The 20,792-nt window shown below is 38.9% G+C and overlaps 1 protein-coding gene across 1 annotated transcript; it reads left to right on the top strand.

Moving 5' to 3' along the window:
* The first annotated feature begins 16,821 nt into the window (after positions 1–16,821).
* Positions 16,822–18,115, top strand: LOC104468107 (cytochrome c oxidase subunit 7C, mitochondrial). Its single transcript, XM_010082126.1, has 2 exons — positions 16,822–16,906; positions 17,970–18,115. The coding sequence occupies exons 1-2, from the start codon at positions 16,832–16,834 to the stop codon at positions 18,084–18,086; spliced, it is 192 nt and encodes a 63-aa protein (XP_010080428.1). The 5' UTR covers positions 16,822–16,831; the 3' UTR covers positions 18,087–18,115.
* Positions 18,116–20,792: the final 2,677 nt, after the last annotated feature.

Raw genomic sequence — 20,792 nt, forward strand, 5'->3', positions numbered from 1 at the left:
TGCAGAAGAAACCATATTCCTTCAGATATTAAAAGACATAATTATACAAAGACCAACCTCACACGCTGGATTCTTCTTCCTCTATGAGAAAGCAACCCAAGAAAAGAGTTGCACATACAGACCTGACCTCTTCTGTTTTGGTTTGGTTTGGTTTTTTTTCCAAATGAATATGCAGCCTATGAAAGGAAAGAAACTAACAGAATTTAGCTTGGTGCAAATAAAATCATTAACACAATATACAATAATCTGTGGTTCTTACCCTGTTCCTATTGGGGAGGCACTCTTTATCAGGGAGTGTAGTGAGAGGACAAGGGGTAATGGTTTTAAGCTGAAGAGGGTAGATTTAGATGAGATATTAGGAAGAAATATTTCACTGTGAGGGTGGTGAGGCACTGGAACAGGTTACCCAGGGAAGCTGTGGATGCTCCGTCCCTGGAGGTGTTCAAGGCCAGGCTGGATGAGGCTTTGAGCAACCCCCATGGCAGGGGGGTTGGAACTCGATGATCCTGAGGTTCCTTTCAACCCAAAACATTCTATGATTCTATGATTCTGTTAACAGAATCCTTGCACCATACCAAACAGCATACATAGGTTCTCTGTTCATTTACATGCACACAAAGGATTTTTTTCTGGTCCTGTAGAATGAGATCTGGTGACTAGGAACAAGAACAATTCATTATCTTCTAATATACTATCACTTAAATCTCATCGGTTAAATTAATAAGGTTACAAAATGTCTGTAGGCAAACAGAAATCTAGCCAGCAACCATGACATATTCCTTTGAAAAACTGTTATGGGATATTTTTATTTTTTTTTATTTACAGTTTCTCTGAAAAGAAGAAACATTAGAATACATTGCTGAGGGCACTTTTCACACAGGGGAAGGAATAATAAAAATGACACAGAAATGCATAAACATCAGCAGAATACTCTCTGCACCTGTTTTTTCTGTAGCAGTCATGTGGCCAAGTCCTGAATAATCTCTGCGCCACCCAGTCTGAGACTTGACAAGACTCACTCCAAACATCATAAAGCTACAGGCACAAGACTAAGAAAAAAATCAAGCTCACTTGTCTTGTTGATCAAAGAGTATATTCATACAAACAGCAGTCACTGCTGACCCTTTCTAATCTAAATCACAGATTAAATTCAGATCTAGACTTTGTCTTATGAATTCATCTTTCTTTGCTTGCCATACATTCAAGCATAAACTGAAAACTGCCTCATATTTGTGTTTTATGTGGAATGAAGATGCCTCTTAAGGAAAGCCTCCTAAGTCTTAGGCCGCTATGGGACTCCTGAGCAAGGGACTTAAAATTTCCTTTAAAGTACAAGGCTACATAATCTTCTTCAGTGATCAGACACCTTGAAGCCAGCCCTAGTTCTAAGAGAACAGTTGTGTAATCTTGGCTCAAACTTCCAACAAAAAAAGCTAAATTGTCAGAAAATTCTATGAGAAAGTCCACAAACTAAAGCTGTGAAACATGAGGAAGGTAAAATTGCAGAGAATGATAGGATTGTTAGGAACAGTTAGCAGACGGAGATTTCAAGAGGACAAAGACTTGCACAAAAATATTCTGTCAAAATAAATGAAGAACTACAAAATATCGTAAGTATAGATCATCACATGTATCACCAACACAAGTATGGCTCCACACAACATTGAGGACATCTGCTTACTGTTTAAATGCTTTACAAAAAGAAGAGAGTGATAAATGTGAAAAAAATATTTATGCTCTCAACAAATCTATTAATCTCAGTAGGAGGCAAAAGAATAAAAACCTCACAAAGCACAGCAAATAAAAACTGAAAGTGTTTTTTATATTGTCACTTCTAATTCCAGGAGATTTACTAGATATTTCCTTATATCACTCACATACCCTTTGGAGATTATGATGATAGAACAATGTATAACTATGTTCCTTTTATTTGGAGACCAAATCAGAAGCATCAGATGCAAACATGAGCTGACTTGTAAGGCCAATCCCAGTCTGCGAAGCACTTAGCATATATTTGAGTACCATGCAGTACCACCTATTTGTACACCAAAGAGCCTTCCTGAATCTGAGCTTGAATGGCAGCACAGAACACAAGCTGACACTGTTGATCTCATGGAGATGCACCATCCAATCCCCTATAATTTTTTAGTTCCTTCTATCTTTTTCCAAATATCCTTCCTTGATGTATCTGTCTCCAGCCCTAGCCCTCTGCTTCCTTCCTGCTTTCTCCCCAAAATCACTGTCTGTGATCAAGTCCTCAAGAGAGGAAACTGGGTATTGCAGTTTAAGGCATTTCTGGAAAACACCAAAAGATGAAATGGCCCCAATGGGTCTGCCAAGACAGGATTTGGGGAAAAAGAACAAACATCAGAACATTTTTTGACTCTGGTCATACGACTTGCAAGTAGTTTCCACAGGAAAGAAATCCCAGAAATACAGAGCAAAGGCAAGAACTGGAATGAAGTTGTGGCACACCCCCTCAATCTCAAGAGACAAGAAGTTTCTACATTCTCATTCTACGTGTGCAATTCTCACACTTCAGACATAATCTAGGAGAAAGTGTTATTGGTGATAAAAATGTTTTGTATAAGAAATTGATGTATGACATTATGCACATAAGTAAAAAACAACTGTTGAAAAATGGAGCTTCTTATAGAAACTTTACATCTCTGTCCCATATTCCTACAAGCAGACATATCTGGCCTTGAATTCTCACCCACAGAATTGCAGCTTCAAGCACATTTCCACTCATGCATCGTATTTAACTGAAAAGCTTAACAGTAGTATTCAAGCAAGATTCAGTAATAGCTGCTCAGCCATGTGCTTGACCTACCAAAGCAAAAGCTAGCAAAGCATCCACTGCAAAAATTCAGGCTGTCTAGGCCCTGCTCCCCACTCTGAGGAACCATAAGAGAACCCATTTACCTACATTTAACAGTGCTATGTGCTACCAGAATAGTAGGAAACAGGTGAGTATAATGGACTATGAATCTGCTCAGTTTTGTGTAATTTTAAATAAGAATGAAACATTTTTAAATCTTTCATTCTGATCAAGACAGACAATAAATAATCTTTGATTCAACCTGAGTACGTATAGGAAAATAAGGTTTTTCTGTTTCAGATTTCCAGTATTTCGGTCTGGTTATTTTCATAGACAAGAATTACTTGCTTTACAGTAATGTGACACCCCTGAGGTGGATTCAATATGCTGTATTCTTGCAAAGCTAGCCATTTTTACACTTGAATAGTCAAAGTAAAAATTGTCAGTATCATACAACACTAGTCAGGAGTCAAGTTTCCAACTGTGAAACAAAATTCTGTGAAGCAACTGAGTATGTGCAGTAGAAAAGAAAAAAGCCATCGCTATCCCCATGTCTAGTTGGTAATGATTCCCTTATATAAAATGTATTGAAATGCCATTTACAAAATGTATTATTTTAAAGTAGAGATCTTGGCCCCAGTGACAAGCTCCTGAAGCTACCAAATTCTTCAGAGAAGCTTTACACACATCTCTTCAAGACACAGAACAAGACAAAGATGAAACGTGAAAAAAAGATACCTTCTGGGCAACAGAAATTGTTCATGGTATTTGATAAATACATCAAGCATTTCATAAAGTTTGGATTCACAGAGGATTAAAAATTACAGTAAGTCCACCCAAGATGAATTCTAGAGTGTATTTCTTCAGGCATTTAAGAGGATTTTTTTTAATCTCAGGAACAAATATTAAGCTGAAAAAAAGATTTTTAAACATGTTCAAGTAAAGCTCTGAATAAGGATTTTGGAATTCTGGGTTCTACACAGACTTCATGCAAGGTACTGAATGAGTTCTTAGTGCCTGATACTCTAACATTAGCATTTCTATATGATCATGAAAATTCAGGCTTCAGTTTCTACTTGCACCCAAGTTCATACTCTGCCTGTATGCTGGTTCACAAGCTTAACTGGGAGAACTGACCAGTTTCCAACTTGGGGAAGGTTAGGGGAAGTTTGACTTGATGGCTGTGACTGTAACTCTGCTCCTACCCGCAACCAGGCCAGATTTGTCAACGGAAACCAAAACACACTTTGTGTCCTCATTGTCGCTTCCTGCTGGACTTGCACTTTGTCTCACTGTCAAGCTGCCCCATCACCCCCAGATTTAGCATTCTATTACTAACCCCCTCCTCGTCTCAGGAGTGCAACCGGTCTTTTCACTTCTGGAGAATGTTCCTGGACCTTCTGTCAAGCAACTTGAGAGAGGCCAAACAGAATGTGTACAGAGAGTCAAGTTCAAGTATTCCCAAGTAAGCAGGGCAAATTTACATCTTCATAACACAAGTTGGCTATTTCGGGACCCCACTACCAAAACCTTGCCACATAAACCTAATACAGAATGCAATTGTGCCAGTGTGCCTTACAATTGACAAAGCAAACATTGTCTTCTAGTAAAAAGACACCTTGTTTTAGGGGGAGGAGAAGAACATGAACAGTATGTTACAGAGTAGGAATCTGCATAGTATCAAAATCTAGCCTACCTTCCAGGAAAAATGTTTGAATACATCACAGAAACTGATTCACTGCCAAAAAATGCGGCAAATTACTAGCTTGAGATTCCCATTAGGAAAAAAAATCCATTACTTAGCTCTCAGGCTGCATTTGCAGTTTGCAGTTTTGCACACTTTGTTGTGGAAACTTAAGAACCAATGGTTAGGCAATTTTTGAAAACATTTTGAAAATGTCTTTCTACTAAATACACTTGGTGCAGCATCTTCTGCTTACCTCACTATGAAAAGTGTATCACTGAAACACTTCCTTCTACCCATCTTATTCATTTGACTGGGAAGTCTGCACACTTTCTAGAACAATGATCCTGTTTCCGCTTGTAAGAAAGATGATGTGACTCTTCTTCACTGTCACTTCATTTTAAGTTTGAACTACATAGCAAACTCGTATGCAAGTCCAAGACTAAACTCATTGTCCCTTCAGTATGCCTGACTGCTGACCAAACACAGACAGTTCTTAAACAAAAAAATATCTGTGCTTTGGAAGATGTTAGTTCTTTGTTGACCTCATAAACAAAGGTGATAATGTTGAGGCACAATGAATATAAACTAGAAGCCACCAGCATATTTTACATTCAACATTTTGAACCATTAACATTTCAGGATAATGGTCACTGGTAGATGACACATTCAATTTAACCAGCATACTACAAAAACATTATTGAAAAACTAAGTTTAGAGGCGAGATCAGTGAACAGGTTAGTGGAGGGACTGAAAGGCTCACAAGTAAATAAAATAGCCTGATTGAACTGGGATGTTATTAATGAATGAGAATATGATAAGAAATGTGCACAGTTTAAGGTGTTATATTTACAGGAGGGAGAAATATTACCTCTGGAAAACAGAAAGGAGACTCTTGGGACTTCCCTCATATTAAATGGTGCAGTACAACTATAAAGACTGCTTCTCTTTAAGCTATATATATGTATACAATTATGTACATTTTGTATATTGCTATATATGTAAATATTTAAATATAAGGCCATCATCAAGTACCAGAGCCTTGTCCTCTTAAGGCCCCTCAGTACAGAAGGCAACCATAAGCACACAGACCAACCAGTATTATCGCTACTGGGGAATCAAAGCATATTTCAACAAGCTGCCAGAAGAGTTTCACTTCCTCACAGGCGGAGCAGGCCAGTTCACTACTTGTCCTTGAGACTAGATAGACTAACCACCTTCCTCAATGAAATGTGGCAGATCAAGAGAACATCTGTTAGTAGACATAGGCTCTGATGTAAGCTCCAGCTTCGAGCTCTGAGCACTAAGATATTAAATCCCTTTTACATCCTCAGTGATGTCAAAATTAAAGTTACATAATTTCACCTCCTGTCAACACTGCTATGTCTGCTTAAGGTATCTCAGATTGGGCTTTAGAAATGCCAGCTACTGTTCTTTAATGCAGGTAAGTCAGAAATAATTCCACTGGCAGGCATCCTTGTTGTAAAAGATACAGTTAAAAGTTGTTGTGCTGGACTATCAAAAGTGAATTTACATTCTGACAACATATAAATAAGAAAATTAGAGCAAGACTTGCTTAACAGCTCAACAATCTACTGCTATTAGAGAGAAAAAATTAACAATACAGACAGCTGTTGCTTATGACTAAATAAAAGATTCTGAAAATGTCAGTCCAGAAAGTGTACCATTAAAGTACTTAAAGCAAGGGTAAATAGAGGTGTAATTGCATTGGTCACAATAAGTTACAGAGAAATGTAATCTGACCTTTAATTGTTAAAGATTTTTTTCCCTTTGTTTTAACTGTTGTATTTCTTTTGGCATGCAATCTTCTGACAGAAATACTGACTGAACAACAGCAAGCGACAATGTACCTGTGAGCAACCAAGGCTTTCAGACTTCCCATTCAAATTAATTGCAGCTCTCTTTCCCAACATGTTGCAGTAATATCGGTCTAGATTTAGAGTTAAACTGGGGTTTAAGCAAATGGTACTTCAGTTGGTATGTCACTCCCTAGATAGTCCACCTTAGCTTATGTCTACACTGCAGTCCCTTTATGACAACCAACAGCCTTATTGCCTCCTGTCTACACTATTATCTCATCTATGTGTTCCAACACCAGAGCTCTATCTGCCTCCCAGGACACAGACACAATATACACAGTATTTCAAACAACACTGTTATGAAGATCCTGCTCAGTCACACTCCTGCCTAGCAGCCCAAGTTTAGTCTCCTAGGAGCCCATCTTCTTCCCTGTGTCATCAGCACCAACACAGTGCATTGAATGCCAAGTTCCCCCTCCATACCTAAGAAACCCAGACACCTCATTAAGTCCGCTACCTTTGTAGCAGCCCAGGTTCCAGGCAGTCCCAGTACACTCAGCTACCTACCTGACAGAGTTGCCAACTCTGACCACCTGCCTCTTCTATCTTTGATCAGTCTGATGAAGAACCACATGGAGTGCATGAGCATATTGACATTCACTGGAGGATGTGTAACATCTAAAGGATTAGATTTCTTCTCAGCAGGCCATGCTTCTTACATAAAGCTTATATCCTCCTCACAGTAGAAGGGTTTTCACAATGCAGGTGGATACTACAACATCTTTTCCAACTTCACCCATGAGCTTCTCCATTTCTTCACACAGTTTTAAATCCTGTTACTTTCACGTCAGGTGAACAAAGGTATTCTGCTTTGGCAGGTGATTATTGACATCATATACTGTGGAATAAACTCAGCAGGCAGCAAGATTTTGAGTAACAAGAAAACCACACACGTTTTCAGTGCTTACAAGAGTTTAGACTCTCCTTTTTTTTCCTAGTCTATCTTTATTAGGCCAACTAAATAGAAAAAGAAAAAAAGAAATGAGAGGGGGGAAAAAAACCAAAACAAAACCAAAAAACCCAACCACGTCAGAACAAACGGTCCACATTAACATGATACTCTTCATATATCTGTTAACACAGACTCTCACTGCGAACTACTCCCCTTGCTTCAGCTACTGCCTGTGTAACCCTTTGTGCCTCAGCAAGATCCATTCCCCTTATAAGGCTCAAAGGGATCACCCTGCCAAGTCCAAGTGCATTTCCCTCAAACATCCCTGAAAGGCTAATGATTGTTTGCCCAACAAACTCCCCAGGTATTCAGCCTGAGCACATGGCTACCATGACTGAAAAAAGAAAAAAAAAGAAAAGAAAAAAAAAAAAAAAACAAACACTTGTCCTACTAGGCAAATGCTCCTGAATTTTTCTTTCCTATGCACTGTCACCTCTCTTCACGGAAATTATAGAAACTTAGCATCTTAGTATCCCTTCCCAAATGTATTTGAAAGTGGACAGAGGGTTCAAACCTTATCAAAGGAGGTATGCAAATATTCATACAGAGCACAATAACATAAGCCTCATTTAGGTTGCAAGCCAAGACAAAAAACACCCCTGTATAATGTGAAACACCCAAGAAGCTGAGCAAAATTTTGGAGGTTAGCCTTAAGACAAGCTCCCTCCTTGTATAAGACTTCACAGAGTACTAAAGTAGCTACTTTTAAGATAGAATCTGCAAATGTTTGGAGTTTAATCTGTTTTTTCTTCATGACCTCTTATTCGGATTTGCCAATGCTTATCTTAGACACAGTATCTAAATGGGTATCACTAATGTGCTCAAAAGTATTATTTTTTTTAAACTAAAATACATATATTGGAATAAGCTGCACACTAGTATACAAGCAGTGAAGTGAAACAGACTGTTGACATAATTCAATATGCCCTACAGGAAAAGTACTGACGTAAGGCACCTCTTCTTGTCAATAACAGTTGCATCCATGCTACGTACATGATATCACATCTCCACATATAAAGTGGGATAGTTTGTGTAAGGAGACAAGCCCTTTCCAATTCATTGTAAGTCAACCACTTCATCTGGGAGTTTGAATGTCATTTTGTCATCTAACTATCTATAGGAAACAACAACAAAAAAAAAAAAAACAAAAAAAAACCAAAAAAAAAAAAACTCCCTACATAGGTTAACCACCTTCAAAACTGAACAGCATTTATGGACAGCCTTTTCAGTTAGCCCACTATCTCACAAATTTCAGCCTATTGTAAAGAATATATTTCTCTAGGAAATGTTCACAATATCTATCATGGTTTTACAAGCAACTAATTCCCTGCTGATAACATTGATCTTATTAAAATGAGCTCTACACCACAGCATCTCTCTCCAGGACTTAGGGACAAAAAAAGTATGCTGAAAAAAAATTATTTTTTAAACAAAGGTACATGTAAGTCTTTTCTTGAGTACTTTCCTCAGTCAAGGTGACAGTCAATGTATATTGCTCTGAACTTACACAGCTAGAAACTAGGCATCAATGGAAAAATTTACAAATGTGAAAAAAATCAAGCAGTAAGAGGAGTAATCTCCCATTTGCGCAAAACTTTTAAACTAAGGCATTCCTTCTACAGTGAGAAAGTGGATAATAATGGCTCAATTAATCTAAACTAATTTTTTAAAAAATCAGAAATACAAATATATTAAAACATGCTTGTGCATAACTAAAGAATCATAAAGAAGGAGACTGGCAGAAAGTAATCTGTCAAGTATGTAAGTTATATACAGCATGATAGAACAACTGTATTCTGAGGGGTCTTTTTTGCCCCCTTGCATATTTTCAGCCACATACTGGTCTGATGCTGGAGAAACCAATAAGACTTCACACCCCTCTGACAAAAAAACCCCTTCATTAAACTATATAACAAATAAGCACAAATATGGAAGAAAAATTAAGAGTATTTTAGGCTTTTACTACCTATGTACATTGAGTAGTGCACTTGCAAGTAAGTTTAGGTTAAACACAGTGACTTCAGGGCTCAGATATTGCTATACACAGAAAAGCTCCTTCAAACATGAGTTTTAACAACCAAGCAATGACTGTTACAATGAGTTAGTTCAAAATGCAAGTAATTATAATGCCACTTACTGTAATTATACACCAAATGTGCCTTGTTGTCTGTGACAATAAATAAGGATCTTTCCATAACCCATTCTAGAGAAAGATGTCAAGACAAAACAAATAACGAAAAGTAGCTCTTACTCTCTATGTAAGTGCTATATTCTCATGAAGCCTCTAAAATGGATTCCATGTAATAAACTTTCCATTACCTATTTTATATGGACTTTTCTGAGATTTAATTAAGTCTGCAAAGTGCCTTGAGATTAAAGAAAAAAAAATTGTCAGGGTAAAATATTATTCTCAGACATTAATTTCAGCTTGTGAAACGTGTTTTTGTACATACAAATGAGACTTCACATCCCTAAGGAATCATTTATATGAAGGAGAAATTTTTGACATATCCACACAAGGTGAAAATAAATTTATCTAGGTACATTTCCTAAACTGTCATTTTGTCACTACACACATATCCAGCTACAGTTATGCTCAACCTGCTTTCCTGAGTAATATTCAATTTATAAATATATGTCTGACTTTTCATACTGCCTGTGTTTTTCAGAAAGATTTTACACTACAGTACCTACAAATGACTACCCTGTCTAATAGGCAGGAATGTTGCAAAGAAGCTCCTATAGCACTTTGTAGTAATGATGACTGAAGAGTATGAATTACATAAGAACTGTGTTACTTTTCCCTAGAGTCCTAATAGGAAACCAAATGACACAACGAGAGCTAAGAAGCCAAAACTGGATGCGCAGGTCCTCTTTCAGGTTTCAAACAGACACAAAAATCATAGTGCTTAAATCCAGGTTGAGAACAGTAAGTCTAACTGCATATGTCAGTTGTTAATAAGTTAACATGTTAACTGAAAAATGTTAATAATGTTAATTATAGAGTTTAAAGAAAAGGTAAGTTGCATTTGTGAAGCAGTGGTTAACAAAAAGACAGAAAAGAAAGCTCATAGTGGAGTGTCAGGAAGACTTTTGGACACAAAGATATTACCATGCAAAGAGAAATCTCCAATGATTTTATCCTCTTGTTTATAACATATAACGATAAATTGAAATGTGCTTATAAAATTGTAAAATATTCTAACATCTACCACAGTAACATCTTATCTTCAATACCATCAAGAATGGACCTGGGAACTAAAATTCATAAATGCACTACACATTAGAAATCTGGGACTTGGGAAATAATTTGTTTTGTAATAATGTAATAATTTTTTCATGCCCTAATCCCAAATAATACACATATATTCTGTATTAAAGCTGAAGTTGGACAAGTTGAAGTTTCTGCCAACATAAACTGATGTCATCACCAAGAAAAGCACTAATTCTATGCCTCCATACCCACTTTTTTTATTGCTACAACTGCTCCACACCTTTCTGTGGGCCACAGTAAGTTTTTGTGCAACTACGTAATAAACTGGATCTGTGAACTGACCCACTAAGAAAAAAAACACCTGGGGGAAAAAAAAAGTGCCCCTTGAACTATGCCTTACAGAAAATATTTTCAGTCTGTATTTACCTTCAGAAGTAACTCCATCAATTTCACACTTTAAGGAAAGCTTGCACACTTGGAAGCTTGGCTGGTTTTAACAACTATAGTCATAATAAAATAATAAAAAATACTACTTCTCCTAACAACTACTTACCACAAGCATCCTTATACCATCCATGTCTACAACAGCACTAAAACTGTTTCCACAGCACAATTCCTCTTACTAGTTTATTTAATTTTCCAACGACTTCTGTGGGCTCTTTGGAAGCAAAGAAAGAATCTTCTTATAGTAAGAAATCTCTTAAACTAATATTCTCTATATTTTTTCATTTCTAGGTTTTCATTGTGTAAAATACAGATGCTTCACATACTAACACTATTTTTTTCAGCTGATGATCCCCATGTTATTTTAATACTGTTTTCTGTTTATTTTATATTGGTAACATATTTTTTACATTTCAGAATAATCACTTTGTTTTTTAAAAAACAACTCTTATATATAAGGCAAGTTAAATTACTGTTACAAAAGATATACTACAATTGAGAAATTAGAGTAAAACACTGTTGAATTACCCTATTTCTATTAGATACTTCTGTTAACCCGTAAAAGTGCGTAACTATTATCTATTACGTAATGCCTCCTGCAGCTTCTATTCAGCTTTTCCCTTTAATTAATTAGCATTTAACAACTGCTTAATCTTGTGATTAATACCCGACCTTATGACCAGAAGTTGTTTAACTCCTAATTTTAACTGCTCCACAAAATAATTTATCTTGTCAACAAATATACAGGATAATTTCTGCAGAAAAACAATATTTTCATGTCTCACATGACAGTTATTTCCCGAGACCTCTGTCTGTGACATTACTGAAAAATTTAGTGAGTTTATGCTATTAGAAAGTTTTCATGAAGTACGTATATCTGAACTTAACCAGACATAATTTCAGTATTTAAGAACAGCTGTTTCCTTCACTCATAAAATAGGATTGAAAAAGTCACTCTGACCTGTATCTCGGTTCTATATCTCAGTTGATTGGCATGATCAGCTTGGAAATGGATAACCCTGTATAGCCCTAGGTATTTTGCTAAAATGTCCACTAAGCTTCCCACGTTTCTTTCTTTCATCAAAATCCCAAAAGTCAGATATTAAGCACTATCTTCTTTAGTTATCTGGTGTTTTTCTTATTTATATTTTTGCCTTACAGTTCAGGAAGAGGAATGTTCTTTGTGGGCAAAAGTGAGGAGCAGTGAGAAATCAGTACCTGAAATAATTCTTCACCAAGTCACATTCACAAGCCGCAAAATGTCGTATTTTATTGAAGATGAAGAATATAACCTGGCAAATCCAACCAGTTATAGTAATAGGTCTTTTAAAGGAAGAAAGAATAGTAAATATAAAAAGCTGTATGTGAATTAAAAGCCTAGATTCCAAGACTCACAGATTTAAAAGCCAAAAGGAACCATTATAATAATCTGTTCTGACCCTCTGCATAACACAGGCCAGGGAATTTCACTCAGTAATTCCTTTTGTAAGCACCACAATTTGTGTGTGAGTCAGACAGCCTTTCTACAAAGGCACCCAATGGAGCATTTACCATGTCCTATAATAATCTGCATTGCTACATCATTATCCTCATTATAATTACTGTACATCATATTTCTAATAATTTGGAAGATATTATCTTTCATTTCTTTGACAAGATTCCAGTCAATGGCAATTGAGTCTGTTTCTCTAAACTCTTCCTGGCATACTTCATTTCCTACTTTATACTTTGAAGAACAGATATGAGTGCTCGTGCAAATTTCTTCACCAGTTGTAAACCAGTTAACTCCTCCTGAAGATCTACCTCTCTCTGTCATACCTACCTACAAATCTCTATTTCTGTCTACACAGAAAACAGCTGCAAACTATCATTTCAAGTGATAGTTGCTATTGCTAATGAAAGTCTGTAACTATATCACTGTAGGAGTCAAACTAGAAGATATCTGGATTATCCGGAAGTTAAGATACCGAATTTACCGTTTTTGTCCCTCCTAACATTAATCTGTGTGGAAATATGCAACGTAGCCCTATGAGGAAATAATGATGCATCAATCTATCAGAAACTTACCATAATGAAATCAATCAACAAAACACTGTAGTACCAGGATTAAATATACATCGGAAAGACAGTGAGTAAACTATGACACTGGTGGAGTAATATTCTCTACTACACATTGATTAGTATCTGTCTTTATAATTCATACCCTTATTGCGTAATACAAAATCTGTGTGTGTAGTAGGTCCAAGCCCAGTAGCAGCAATGTAGTAGCGTGAGACCACTCTCCCCACCAGCAGGGCAACACCAGCTCTGCGGTATGCCAAAACAAATTACAACAGCATTAGGACAAGAACTGCAATTCCACTGAGTGACTAAAATTATTCCTGAGCAGACTGAGCAAAAATTACCTTCCGATATTAAGCAGAGAAGAAATGTTTAAACCATATCTCTGATTGCTTTGAGAATCAGATGGCTAGGAGACCACAACAAGAAAATGAACCATTCACTCTGTTCTGAATAATATGAAAGATCTTCCTGCAGTACAAAGTCTCACCATTGAAGTGCCACTGTTTAACATGGATGTTTATACCTATGCTCAGCATCTCTTCAGCAGCAACAAACAACAAAGTCCACTACAAGTGCTACATTATAATGAGAATACTTCTTAAAGAGAAAATAAAGCACAGTACCCCACAGGAAGCTGTGCGCCATTGCACTAGTAGTTCCAAATAGGAAAGGCTTGAGAAAAGGGGAAGAAAAAAAAAAAAAAAAAGGAAAAAAAAAAAAAGGTCTGGCTGCCTAAACAGCAAGGGAAGTTGACAGAAACAGGAAAGCATCCTCCAACAGATTTAAGAATTAGCAAATGAAGAAAGAAGAATTGTAAACTCTGATGCATACAATTAAAAATATAACTAGAGGAAAAAATATCTAAAAAACAACTAGCTAAAGGAATTGCAACTAGACATACAAACAGGGGCAAAAGGTGTCCTGGACTTCTATATCACCTACTAATGGTCAAAGAATAAAGAAGCACTCAGAAACAACAAGGTCATTAACAGAGATGCTTAAATGGATTCTTTGCACTGATATTCACTGTGGAAGAAACCTAGTTAGGTTGCATGTCACAGTCTTTTTTTGTGAGGGGGACAGAATAAGAACTGTATGAACAGGCTATGGTGTATTTATGGACAAAATAAGCACTAAGAAGTAACCAGGACCAAATGACACTCGCATAAAACCTCTAAGAGAAAGCTATGATGAACAGCTGAATTACTAACGATTAGGCTAAGCTCCCACTTCAAAATTCCTTGCGTGGCAAATATGATACCCATTTATTCCAACACTTTCCAAGGAGAACTACAGGTTTCTGAAACTGTAATCTGTGAAGGACATTTTAGCAGAGATCATAACAATGCTAGAACAAGCAGATATCTGAATAAATATAACCCTGGTGTGAGAGTGTTGATTTTGCTTCCATAATGAGAAGGCCAGCATTACAAACCTCTTGAAGTTCTGATGAAGACACGAATATACACGTGGATGAGGATTATCTGACTCAAAATTACAACTGGCTTGTCCCTGTACAGTCAACAAAACACTACAGAAAAAAGCATTCTGTGTCAAAAGTTGCTGAGAATTCTTGGTTTTACAAGGCATTGAATTAGAATTACTGAGCTAAATTCTACTCTGGATCTAGAACAATTCAAGAGTTATGTTATTCCATGAAACTCAGAGAATGTCCCAGAAAACTGCACCTGAACTAATTCAGATTGCTCTCCAGCCTCAGGAAGTGCTGAACTCAAAAGTACAAAAAGTCATTGCTGCATTTTCCTGGCAGTTTAACCTACCCATAGGATAGCACTCCAGTACAAATCTACTGGTTACTCCCGTAACTGTTTCTGAAGTGTTTATAAGCACACCTAGTGCAAATTCATTTCTACTATATTGTTTTGCAATTTATAAAATAAATTCTTAACGAAAAATAAATGCATCTTTACACTTAATTCCACTTTATGTGACTACTTTTATTTGATACTTTAAATATTTAAAATATTTATTGTTTCATGTTGCTTTCCTGTCTTCTGCTTGAAGAGACTTTGCCTCTCAAAACAACCTGTAATAACTCCTTACTCTTCTGTGATGGGTTTGCCCTTGGCTAGGGGCCAACCCACACACACATTCACTCAATCCACCCACCCCCCCACCTGAGGATGGGCAAGAGAATTAAAGGGGTACAGGGAAAAAAGTACTCGTGGGTTAAGGACAATTGAATAACTAAACTACAATAATATTGAAAATAACACTACATACAAATATACAAATGAGTGATACACAGTGATACTGCCCCCCCACCCGATGGCCAAGGCTCAGAGGCTCAGACTATTCCTGGCTAAGGATCCTGGAGCAGAGGGAGTCCCGAAACCACACTCACGGAACGGAGATAACAGTCCGAGCATCCCAGACTGAGGGGTGACGAGGGGGAAGAGAAGGCCTTGGGAGAGGGACCACCTGGAGTGAGATGATCCGGAGCAAAAGGGGACCTGGAACAAAAGGGGTGAGCTTCTGGACGGTTCTCACCTATGTACTAGGCATGACGTGTATGTTAAGGAATAGATTATTGGCCACTCTGGGTCTCAATCCTGAACCTAAGATCAAATCCTGGGCTAGTAACTGAGGCTGTGCTCCCTCCCAGCTTCTCCTGTTTGCAGACAGCCAGAGAAGCTGAAAGACCTTGGCAGCCGTGTAAACATCACTTTTTATCAGCTTTCTTCTGAGCACAAATCCAAAACACAGCCTCTTGCTAGCTATTATGAAGAAAGTTAACTATGTCTCAGCTTAACCCAGGACATCTAATTATTTTCCAAAATAAATTTTCTAAATAAAAACTAATGCAATCATGCCTCACTGCTCAGATTTGCAGTTCTTTCAACTGGCCTTGATTAACGTGTTATGTTGGTGAGCACAAAACTCCTCCCTTAGATATTACATAACTGTGAAGGCTACTTAAAAATTGTTTCCCTGCAACAGTGATGGCATCAAACTACTCTTGTTATGAAAAAAGAAAAAAAAAAAAAGAAAAAAAAAGCTTTTGTTTGAAATATTGTATGTAAGACAACAGAAAGATACCATAATTTTAGAAATAACTTTGTGGGGTTTCTTATTATTCATTTTCTAAACATGAAGGGTGGTGTGGTGGGTTTTTCCCTCCATATTGTCAACGTTTCTTTGAAGTGATACTTTGTAAAAAAACTATGCCAGAATATACTCATGAAAGCTGGCACTACCACATAAACCTTCACCATTTGTCCTGCCTATCTTCACTGCACTCTTACTGTTTAAAAACTATGGCTATCAGCCACTCCACAAAGAAGGGGAGATCTCTACAAGCTGACCTGTACTAGTCACAAGGTTACAGTGAGGTAACACAGGGGCGGCCATTCGCTTTCCACTGCGCTGTCGCAATCCCTTTCACTTCCTTTTCCCACGTCTGAACCTCCCAACCACCCCCATAGAGCACGTTGCCACACCCCCATCCCCACCCGAAAGAACCGCCCCGCCCTCCCCCCTGCGGCGGGAACGCGGGGCAGCGACAAAATGGCGGCGAAGGCTGGAGACAAGGGACGCCCCCGCCTCTGAGGCGCACAGCTCACCCAATCGCAGGCAGGAGCTCTGGGCCACGTGACCTCGAGGCGCAGCGCGGCACTACAACTCCCATCATGCCCTAGGGCAGGAACAGTATCCCCAAGTTCTCGTTCCGCTTCCCGTTCCCACAAGGCGGCGGCAGCGCTGCGGGAAGGTCGCGAAGGGGAGAGGGTTGGTGGGGTGTCGTGTCGGTACCATGCTGGCTGCCAGTGTTCGCAGGTTCACCACCTCCGCCATCCGCAGGAGCCACTATGAGGAAGGTCCCGGGAAGGTAACGTGAGGAAGAGGTGGCCCCGGCCCCTTGCGGCGTGGCGTGAAGGTCGCGGGAAGGGAAGAGGCCTGAGGCCGGGCTCGTGGGAGGGCAGCGGTGGGGAGAGGGGGGTCGGGAGCCCGCTGGGGAAGGAGGGTAACGGCTTTGGGAAGGGGACCAGAAGGGGGAGGAACGCGTCCCTGAAAAGCAGTGCGCTGGCAGCGCCCGCCGTGCCCACGGGCAGCCTGCAGCAGGCCTAGGTCGGGGCCCAGCCCCGCCGCAGCTCCTGGGTGGGGGACTGGGGGGAAATGAGGAGATTGCTGGAGAAAGACCCTGACGGTGTTGTTGGAGCCGCAGTGCGGGCATGCCCTGGCTCGCTGTAGGCGCTAGGGTGAGACGCGGGCATGCTCAAGGTGAGCTCACAAGGTGAGCCCCGTGAGGGATTTTGCACATACTTGGATTATAAGGCCCCTGTGAAGTCTGTGCTGTTGGAGGAGTGGAGTCATGATTGCCCTGTTGCCACTATTCCAGGTGGGCTTTGGGATTTTGTGGTGCCAGTGTAACAGCCACAACAAAGCGAATTGTAGTGCAAATAACTTCAGTGGTACAGATGATGAGCATTGCAGTATGAGAAGCAACAATGATACTGTAAACGCTTTCTGATGTGCCTTGTGCTTAACGTGTTCTCTTTAGTTCTGAATGCAAAAACTAATTTTACATACCTAAGGGACATGAGGAAAATCTTCGCAATTAAAGTAATTAAATATTGGAACAGGTTGTATAGAGAGGCTGTGGGGTTTGTATCTTCAGAGGTGTTTGTACTTGACTGGATGAGGCCTTCAGCAAACTGGCCCTACTTTGAATTGGGGAGAGAGGGGAAGAGTGGACAAAATGACCTCCAGAGGTCACACCTAAGCTTTTATTCTAATTACTGTGTTTCTTTCCTTGAGAGGAAGGGAAATTGTTTTGAGACTGAATATTTATATTGTCAGTTTGACTCCAACTGTTAGTGCTCTGAGCTTGTGCCATTTTCAAATCAATTACTGTATTGACTGCAAAACTAAAATTCACTTTTCTCTTCTAGAACCTTCCATTTTCTGTGGACAACAAATGGCGATTACTCGTACTAATGTGTGGATTCTTTGGAAGTGGATTTGTTGCCCCTTTTGTTATAGTCAGACACCAGCTGCTTAAGAAATGAAGAGGACAGACTGTAATTGCACTAACTGGGTAACTGGTTTTGTTGGATTTTATAGCATAGTGTAATCTCTGGTCAAAATTGGGCCTTTAGCAGACCAGATGCTTAGAGTTGTGATCTGCAGTTGCCTCTAAACTCAAATAATGAATAAGTTTAAGTTTGCTTCACAGGGCTGCTGTACTCTCATTGACTTGGTGGACTTTGACTCCTCAAAGCCCACACTTCTCTGACTGCAGCTTCTTTATAGTCTGCAGCTGGGCTAACTGACAGAAGAGTGCTACTGATTTGATTTGGATAATAACCATAACCAAAACCATGTCTGCTTTCGTCTTTGAGAAAACACAAAGCTTCTTGTATTCTGTAGGAATAACTGGCATGTGTGATGTGAACAAAACAGTATGAGAAACTGTGATACGGTAAACGCTTTCTGATGTGCCAGTTAAAACAGTGGGAAACAAGATTTCTTGAACTTCAGTTAAACCATATCAGAACAATCACACCATCTACACACAATCTTGTAAACCATTTATAAGATTAAGTGCACTTAAGGTCATTAACAGCAGAAGTTATTATAATTGATGCTTGTTGATGAACCTTAACAGACAGAGCAAAGCTCAAATATAGTTCAGACTGTGCGAGTGTGCCATTTCTAGTTGAAAGGCCACTTCAGTTTATCTTAATCTGAATACCTGGTATTGTCAGCTCTGTAATCTGAGAATAAATCTCTTTGAGGAGCTGGAATGACCCAAGTAGTTCTTGGAAAGAAATAAGTCCTCACTGGAATCTCATGATTGGAACAAATTGAAGTCATCTGTATAATTCTTTTGTCAGTCTAATGTTTTTGGCTCCCTAGACTAAAGAGGGGAAAAAAAATTAGGATGGTTGTATTGAACTTGAGCATTTCAAACTGTGTGATTTCATGTAAGTCAAGGCCTCTGCTACAAAAGCATGTGGTGGATGAAGCAAAGCCCATAAAAATTCAGGTTAAAGCATATCTTTATAACTAGATTGAAAGGTAACATAGAGTTCTTCAATTTTTTAACTCTTTTTTTTTTTTTTTTTCTTGCAGAGTTGGAGCATCTTTCAGTGGAAAAAGAATAGCTGCAATTGTGTACCATGCTGGATGTGTCTAAATAAATCTTAAATCTGAAGGTCTTGGCCTGTGTGTTTTGTGAAGTTCTGAAGTGCTTTTGACAACTGTTGTGTACTGAGAACTGCAGTGTCAATACATTGCAACTTAAAATTTCAGTGTATTGACATTAAATTAAATGCTTATTGTCTTTATAGGGTTGGAAAAATTGCATTTCAAAACTGAAGTTGGGCTTATAATTTTTATCTGGATAGATGCTTAAATAGCTTTACTAAGCTAGTGGTCTTCTCAAACACTCTTCAGACTACTCACAGAATAATGACCTGATATAGATTAGAACCAACGAGCCTCACAGTGGGTATACTGTCACCATAATCTATACTGCAGAATTTTTATTTTCAGTATTTTGGGTTGATCAGTTGAGAACATCTTATTTGGCTTTGCTTCCACGCTCAGCTGTTCTAAAGGGCTGCTGTTACTACGTCTCTGTAGTGTGCTGTGTTATTTTTGCACTGAGCAGGAACATGTGACTTGCCGTGCAGGTTTCATTAAGTTTTGGGCTCAGATAATGAGGTAGCCTGGAAAAAGAGTACAGCAGCAATAACTACAACTCTGACCAGAAAAAGTATTTAAAATATTTGATAGTTTATCAAAACTAGTACTGCTGCAAATTTGTAGCTGATTGGAAAGAATTGATAGCTTTGAGTTTGTAGCTGTAGTCTTAGTATAGGGTCATGCCTAACATTGAAGCCTGGGTAGTTTGGGGTAATCTAGGACCTGGGAGGAATGCTGTCAGGATGCTTCTACCAACTTCAGTATGTGTTGTGGTTTTGAACCTAGCTAGCTATGAACACCACACAGCTTCTTGCTCACCCTCCCCCCTCCTGGCAATGGGGGAGGGAGTTAAAGGAGTAAAGGGAAAAGAGGCTTATGGGTTGAGATAAGAACAATTAATAACTAAACTACAACAAAACTGACAACAATAATGATATATGCAAATGAGTGCTACACACTAAACTGCTCACCACCTGAAAACCAGTGCTCAGCCTGTTCCTGTCTAATGAGGTAAGAGCCTGAGCTTTTGAGACTCAGAGAGCGAGACAACCCTGAGAGAGGCAGAGCACGTCCAGATGGAGCCTCTTCTCTCTACTGGGCATGACATGCATGATATGGAATAGACCATTGGCCAGTTTGGGTCTTCATCATAAACCTAAGGTCAAATCCTAGACTAGTAACTGGGTCTGTGCTCCCTCCCAGCTTCTCCCAGACACTAGCAGAGCAGAGAAGCTGAAAAGTCCATGACTGTCTGGGCAGCAACTATAACCGCTACGTGATCAGCCGCCTTCTCGGCACAAATCCAAAACACAGCCTCACACTAGCTGCTGTGAAGAAAGTTAACTGTCCCAGCCAAAACAAGGACAATATGATAGTCAGATGTTTAAATTAGTGGCCCTATTGAAAGTGTGAGTATAAAATAATTTTCACATCTGCTTCTGCTGTGACCACATCATTGGCTAAAGACACAGGGTGTGAAAAGCAGTCATAACCCTGTAATGGTTACTTCACCCTTGCAAATAATCCTGCTAAGTGGCAACTATTGAGCTGCATTCCTGCTGTGA

Source organism: Pterocles gutturalis, unplaced genomic scaffold (genome assembly GCF_000699245.1).
Source record: "Pterocles gutturalis isolate BGI_N339 unplaced genomic scaffold, ASM69924v1 scaffold14629, whole genome shotgun sequence".
Classification (NCBI taxonomy): domain Eukaryota; kingdom Metazoa; phylum Chordata; class Aves; order Pterocliformes; family Pteroclidae; genus Pterocles; species Pterocles gutturalis.